We start from the raw sequence: 7,094 nt of genomic DNA, 5'->3' as shown, positions 1-7,094 counted from the left end.
GCAAAATTTTGAAACACAGTCTGGAGTTTCATAAAATTTGTCAAGATTTCCAAACTAAAAGGAAAAAAGATCCTTTACCTTGCAGAGCACTCTCTAAACGCTTTAAGTTTCTCAAAGTAGATGAAAGTTCTCTGGACGGACTTCTTAGTGGAGAAGTGGGTGTTGTTCTATCAACCTCTTCCAGGAGGTGTATTTGCATATCAAGCCGCTCAGCAGCAATACTATCTGATTCATACAGGTACCTGGAAATAATGAAATGAGTATTCCTTTTACAAGATAAGCATGGTTCAACATAGACAAATACTTGCTTAATATTAAAAAAAAATTAACTACAATACATTGTTATAAAATTACCTTAGCTTTTTGAGCAGATTGCTTGAACTACATTTCAGCTTCTGGGATATTCCCGATAAAGCAACAATAACAAGGTTGTCCATGGTCTAGGGAAAAAGGAAAAGGTTTGTAATGTTTGTGTGCCAACAGACTGAGATTAATCTGTAAATGGTAACAAAATAAATAAATTTGAAGGATTTAAAATAAGTGTACCTGCTGCATTGGTGGTGTGGAATGCACCGGGCTTGGGCAAGTAGCAAGCCCAGGGGGAGACTGGCTGTAATCTTCATCTTCATCTTCCTCAGAATCAAAATCATTGTAGGAGGGAAGAAGACCATGACCATGACCATGACCATGGAATGATGCAGATCTCAACACATGGTTAGTTGGACTGAAAATGAAGAGGTTAAATGAGTATGGTATTGAATAATGAAAATAGCTAGACCAGTAAAATATAATGCAGGCCACCTTGTTGTAGGACTTGGCAGTGGAACAGCAGTAGGAATAGCAGAAGTCATTGCAGAAGTGGAGGAAGCAGGTGTATTAAGAGCACTTGTTGGTTTCTTAACTGGTTGCTCCTTTTTTTTCCCTTCCGCAGCTGCTTTCATAGGATCATAGCTTTTCCTTCTCTTCCAGTTTTGAAACTCAACTTCTCGTGAAGAGAGAGTTGAATTGCTTCTTGTGCTAGTGCCCACTCCAACCAACTTCTTGCCAGTTTTAGGTTGACCTGCATCCTTTTTTATGGCTGAGAGGACCTGTAAGGAACATGACTATAGTCTTATGTAGTTCTTTTCACATGTTCATACAATCAGTATGCAAAAAAATTCCTACCGGAGTAGCAGATTTAGTGGTACGCATACTGAAACGTCCACAATCTGTACGAGCAAATGGCTCTGCTCGAACAGGCCTAGGACTTGCCATTTTCGGACTTGACAGTTTTGGACTTGCCGTCTTAGGGCTAGCAGTCTTAGGCGATGAGTTAGAAGAGCTACGAGATGAATCAACTGAACCTTTCCGACACTGTTTACTTGTTGTTGTAGGTACAAATGTTGCTGCTGGGGCAGGAGCAAGAGCAGGAGCAGGAGCAGGCACAGACACCTGAATTGGCTCTGTAGCCAAAATTGCACCTTTCTTGCGATCTTCTGCAGGTGCATCACAGCCAAGTCTAGCTCGCCGCAAACTATTTAAAATGACAAAGAAATACATTTAACTCTTTTGAAGTCACCAAATTCAGCATAGAATAAAGGGTATACACAAACCTAAATGCTCTGTTCGGTCTAGTTTGTATTGATGCTATTTCAGTAGTAGCTGGGGCCAACCGCTTTTTGATTGTGGGTCCTAGAGGATCACTTATATCTGATGATTCATCACCAGAGTCTAAAGAGAGACTATTAGACATACGTGCAGTCATGGCGCTCACAACTGATTCTGTTGTTCGTAAAAATGAAGCTGTTTCTAAAGCAGAGTCATCTTCCTCGAACTGAAATCAAAGAATAATATGTTTAAAAAAACATTACTCAGATGAATAACAAAAAAAAGGATCATAATCAAAAAATTAATATACACACTTGAGGTTCAGATTTACTAAGATGATTTAACCTTTGAGGAGATCTTGGGCTACAAATAGGTCTACATTCTGGATGAAAAAAAAAAAAATTACTGACAATGAACTTGCTAATGACATTATTAAAACACAGCAAATACACACCTGTTGTTGGAGAGGGTGCAGGATCTCGTTGAGCAGAAACTAGACGGCTCGCCCATTCTGATACCCAACTATTTTCATGATGATTGTTCTATGAATATTTTAATACAAAGACAATTAGATGAGTAAATTGAAGGGTACAAACTAGAAATGTTGTTAATTCAAATCAAATAAGCTTACTGGAACATTATTTTCATCTCTGCTTTCTTCATGCAAACCAAACACTTTTGATATTGCATTTCGAGCATGCTTCACTTCTGTGGTTTCTTTATCAATTGTGTAAGTTCCTGTGTCACTTAATGTGTCAGACTCATCATCACCGTTATTGTTCTTGTCGCCAATACCTGGTGCATTTTCTGCCATAGGAGATAAAGCACAGGTCTCACCATTTCCTAAACTTGGACGTCTCACTGAAATTAAAATAGTCTGACATTGTAGTAATTTACTGTCATAATTAGAATAAATTTCAATGCTCTCTCAAACAACATACCATTCTGTAAACGAGAACGGGCTGAGTCATCCTCTTGATCACTTGAGAAGTATCCTTCAGAGTGGTAACCTGCACACCGCGGAGCACCACTGGGAGGTGCTGCTACTGACTCATTTGCCTGAAGAAGAAAAGTCAAACACTACATAAAAAATCAAAAACAGAATCCCTAAGTCAATTCAACAGGGTCTGCAGCTAACTAAGCACACTGAAGAGGGTATGGCAGGAAGCGTCTCCATTTATGGTACAGCAAGTGGCACAACAGAAAGTGGGCTCCTCGCATACTAAGCAGGTAAGGGGTGTGTCTCATTTACATCCTTTTATGGGAAATGACAGCATTCAAAATACTATCCAGACCAACAAAATAGTACTTTGAAAAGAAATACTGACCTGACTATTGTAAAAACCAGTAATTGGGAGCGACAAGTTTCGCATATGTCTCATCCGTTTGTTATGTGTGGGTCGTCTTGTAGCATTAGGAGATTCAAAGTGCACCACAAAAGCAGTCGACTTCAAGGATTCAAGATCCTGACGGGATTCTGAGGGCGGCGGATCCATGGCCCATCATCTCCTATAGTAGCAGAAAAAATGACATTTAGTATAACCTACATGGTACTAAGAAAACTGGGTCGTTCCGTTCCAATTCCTCCCGGAGACCCACCGCTTACCTTGGTCCGAGGTTTACTGGAGCGAATGCACCCTCGGGTGAATGTCATGCCTTGAGCGAGCCACGCATCATGTAAATAAATAACATTGACATTCTCCAGACGCAACGTCACTTGCAAACAACCAAAAACACAACCACCACCACCACCGCTACCACAACCAGCAACGTCTGCTAGACGGCTGCTAAGTTTCTACACACTTCGAAAAGGCCATGCCCAAAATCAGGCTGCCATTTACATCTTCTGGCTTTTACCTCTCTTCTTTTAGATCTCACATCAGCTTCCACGTTTACTTGTTTTAGAAATTAAACATAATATAAAATGAAACTTTTATAGAGAGGTTTCGAACGAAAGTGTTGCGAGACTGATAGATGTGAATCTTTGTTGGTACAACTGCATGAAGATCCCGCGAACCACAACAAAGGGGTTGTAACTGTTTCACAACGTTATATGTTCTGTGTTTTATGAAGTTTTATCTGTTGACATTACTAGTTATTCGTTTTAACGTATTATTTTTATCAGTATGACAATGTTTTAATAGTTTTAGTCTATCGTTGCTGGACAAACTGGTATTTTACTCTCTTGTGATATTGCACTGACGAGGTTACAGACATTATGGGTGACAATAGAGTGGTTGTATTGGTGGATATGGACTGTTTCTACTGTCAAGTTGAAGTGCGACTCCGACCAATTTACAGTGGGAAACCTCTGGCTGTTGTTCAGTATAATGCATGGAGAGGGGGCGGGTAAGAATCTTCCGTTTCATTTTGTCTACTAAATTGCATCTCATACCCCGCTCATATTTGTAGTTGAAGAAATTCTTTTCCAATCTGTTACGTTCACAAAGGTCGCCTTCCTTGCAGGATAATTGCTGTCAACTATGAGGCCAGAGATAAAGGTGTGAAAAGAGGAATGCGGGGTGACCAAGCTAAAAAGTTATGTCCAGAAATAGTTTTATGCAGAGTTGAAGAAAACCGTGGAAAAGCAGACCTCACAAAGTACATCTATTTCATCCCTCTGCTGTTTTACCCATATTTTCTTTTATTTCTAATGCTTGTAAGATTTTTCTTTGCTTATAATTTTAATTTAACGAATGTTTTCTTTTTCAGGTATCGTGATGCTGGAAGGGAAGTAGTGAATGTCCTTCATGAATTTTCCAGCTGTATTCAAGTTGCTAGTATAGATGAATCCTATATGGATATAACTGAAGCTGTTGAGGAAAGGTTACTCCAGTTTTCAGATGATGATTTTACTACGGCTAAGCTTTCCTCTACGTTTGTTATTGGTTACACTGATGATAATTCAAACGATGAAGGTTTGTCTACTATGAGTTAATATAAATTTACATATATACAGATATTGTCCAAACTTTAGTTTAAAAATGTTCAATCTCTGGCTTTATGCAAATTATTTCTAATTTAGCATTTTATAAAAAATCTTTACATTTCCTTGTGTTTACAGACCAAAGGGCTGTAGGATTAGCAAAGTGGCTGGAAAATGTCTCTGACCCAAGTTGTTTAAGACTTGCTGTTGGAGCTATGATCGCTGAAGAGATGCGGGCTGCAGTTTTCGAACGCACATCATTCCGCTGCTCTGCGGGTATATCCTACAATAAGGTAAGTTTAAGAGAGGTTTCACTACAACAATTTTTTCTATCAGCATTATCCTGTCTATTTTTATTTCACATTCAGCCTCTTGCCAAACTGGTTTGTGGTGTTCATAAGCCAAATCGACAAACAGTATTGCCACCAGACAAGGTTGAAATATTTTTTTCCTCTCTTCCGGTACGCAAAATGCGTAACCTTGGTGGAAAGTTTGGAATGGAAGTAGTGGAACGTTTAGGTTGTCAGACTATGGGTGATCTTGCTAAGTTTAGCCTCCAAGACCTGCAACGTCATTATGATGAAAAAAATGGGTAAGGCTCTGTTTAATTATGGAATATCTCATGTGCAGTGCTTAGTCATTCAATTAGAATGAGTCTTTTTTTTGTTTGGTAGACTGTGGTTGTACAACATCGCTCATGGCATTGACCATGAACCAGTAACTGTACGCCTCATAGCCAAATCTATAGGCTGTAGCAAAAACTTTCCTGGTCGAACTGCTCTCAGTACCAAAAAGAATGTGGAATATTGGATGCATAATTTAATTTCAGAATTAGTTGTACGCTTAACGGAAGATCAGACAAAGGTATGTAAATTAGTATTGGCTTTGTACATTCCCTCATGATATCTTAACGTTTAAAGATATGAAACCTTTTTCTTGTTTTGTTGTTTTCAGAACAAGCGCCGTGCTCAACATCTCACTGTTTCTGTAAGTCAAGATGGAGATAGTAATTCCCTAGCAACTGTAACTCGCTCTGGTCCTCTTCCATGCTATGATGTTGATCGTATTTTGAGCCTTGCAATTCAACTTATCTCTAAAACAAACACAGCTCCAACTTCTAGTCCTGTCTGGTTCGTAATTACCTACATATTATCATCTAATTCTTTTGCACCCAAAACTGTGATGCTTTTCTTTATTCATCTCTCTCTTTCCAGGGATCCTGCAATTAAGAACATAAGTTTATCAGCAGGAAAATTTACTGATGACTGTACTTCCCAGAAAACATCTATTCAGTCTTTTTTTAAACATGTGTCAAAAGAAAGTGAAAGCAGTCCAAGAATTTCAGAGCTTGAAAGCATGAAGAAACGACGTGGCGATGAAGATGAAATTCTAGAGCCTAAAGAGAAAAAGCTTAAACGTTCTTCTCTTGAAAATTACTTTAAACCAAGCACTGCAGCATCCGACAATGATTCAAGTATAGACATGTTTCTAGATGAGACAAGTATGGGGAGTGACTATAATGAAAATTTATGTAGAAAAAATGAGAATGCAGATTCAAAGATCAATTTTAATATGGAAATAGGTAAGGGTGTTACTTCTTTTAGTCAAATAAATCGGTTAAATAAGAGCAGTAAATCTGAGACAACTGACTCAAGTTCTGTGGAAAGAAATGATCCCTCTCAGTCTGTAAAGCATACGGAGCGTGTAGTCTGCCCTGAAAGTCTTGAAGAAGTTCGCACTCACTCTTTTTTTGCTCGGTATATTTTATCTAAGAAAGAGGACACTTTAAATGGTGCTAATGTTGCGTCTACATTAAAACCTGAGAGCAAGAAATTGCTTGGTGCAACATCTGCCAACGTCTCAATAGAATCAGAAGGAATTTGCTCGAATGACCCTGATGAAAACTGTGACAATACTGAGGAGATGTATGAAAAATGTGAAGAATGTGGTGAATTAGTTGCACTTCAAGAATTTCCTGAACATGTTGATTACCACAGTGCTTTGAAACTTCAGAAAGAGCTAAATGAGACCCTTACACCACCAGAAAATAATGAACCCGGCCCATCCAATGTAAACAGTAAAAAGGCTTCTCACCCTCACCGCTCGAATGATTCTGTAAATAGCATCCCTGAGACACACGTGGAAGAGAATGAATTGAAGAATGAACCTCCAATGGAAAAATGTAGTTCCTGTGGCAAGATGATACCATTACAGGACTTCCCAGAGCATGTTGATTATCACAGTGCTCTTAATCTACAAAGGGAACTTAACAAAGCTAATAATGCACCTCCTGTAGTTGCATCATCAAATGTTGCAGCAGCACAAGGAGGAAAAAAGAAGAAGGGTCGTGCAGCCAAGCAAATATCACCAACTAAGAAAGGTCGCCCCTCACCAACCAAGAAACCGCAGTCAAATACAATAGCTTCATTTTTTGGTCCAAAGCAAGACTAGGATTGAAAATTTTTTTTAAAAAAAATATCCCTAGTAACTACTCATGTTTTACTGTAAATTTGGCAAATTTTATGCACATATTGGAGGGCTGACGCTTTTAAGGTTTATTATCATGCTCAAATAATGTTTT

General features: G+C 38.7%; 2 protein-coding genes across 2 annotated transcripts; one reads left to right on the top strand and one right to left on the bottom strand.

Annotated features, from left to right (window-relative positions):
- Positions 1–78: 78 nt before the first annotated feature.
- Positions 79–3,356, bottom strand: LOC113216119 (uncharacterized; the record flags this gene model as incomplete). The annotated part of the gene is given in 12 exon segments (XM_052277359.1): positions 79–242; positions 355–440; positions 547–724; positions 802–1,088; positions 1,165–1,513; positions 1,593–1,813; positions 1,902–1,969; positions 2,042–2,129; positions 2,219–2,448; positions 2,529–2,646; positions 2,916–3,096; positions 3,194–3,356. Coding segments are annotated over 11 exon segments (1,957 nt in total), but the record flags the coding sequence as incomplete, so codon positions are not given.
- A 102-nt stretch (positions 3,357–3,458) lies between these two features.
- LOC113216118 (DNA polymerase eta) lies at positions 3,459–6,977 on the top strand. The gene is made up of 8 exons (XM_026435850.2): positions 3,459–3,936; positions 4,054–4,188; positions 4,300–4,505; positions 4,652–4,806; positions 4,882–5,105; positions 5,188–5,377; positions 5,468–5,643; positions 5,728–6,977. Exons 1-8 carry the CDS (start codon positions 3,806–3,808, stop codon positions 6,962–6,964), a joined length of 2,454 nt encoding a protein of 817 aa, XP_026291635.1. The 5' UTR covers positions 3,459–3,805; the 3' UTR covers positions 6,965–6,977.
- The last annotated feature ends 117 nt before the right edge of the window (positions 6,978–7,094 follow it).

The sequence above is a fragment of the Frankliniella occidentalis genome, unplaced genomic scaffold (assembly GCF_000697945.3).
Source record: "Frankliniella occidentalis isolate FOCC.00 unplaced genomic scaffold, Focc_3.1 Scaffold1, whole genome shotgun sequence".
Lineage (NCBI taxonomy): Eukaryota > Metazoa > Arthropoda > Insecta > Thysanoptera > Thripidae > Frankliniella > Frankliniella occidentalis.
This window is presented reverse-complemented; position numbering and strand designations above follow the sequence as displayed.

Coding starts and splice junctions, on each gene's coding strand:
- LOC113216118 (XM_026435850.2), top strand. CDS start 3,806: ATGGGTGACAATAGAGTGGTTGTATTGGTGGATATGGACTGTTTCTAC. Junction 3,937..4,053: donor AATGCATGGAGAGGGGGCGG/GTAAGAATCTTC, acceptor CCTTCCTTGCAG/GATAATTGCTGTCAACTATG. Junction 4,506..4,651: donor TGATAATTCAAACGATGAAG/GTTTGTCTACTA, acceptor TTGTGTTTACAG/ACCAAAGGGCTGTAGGATTA.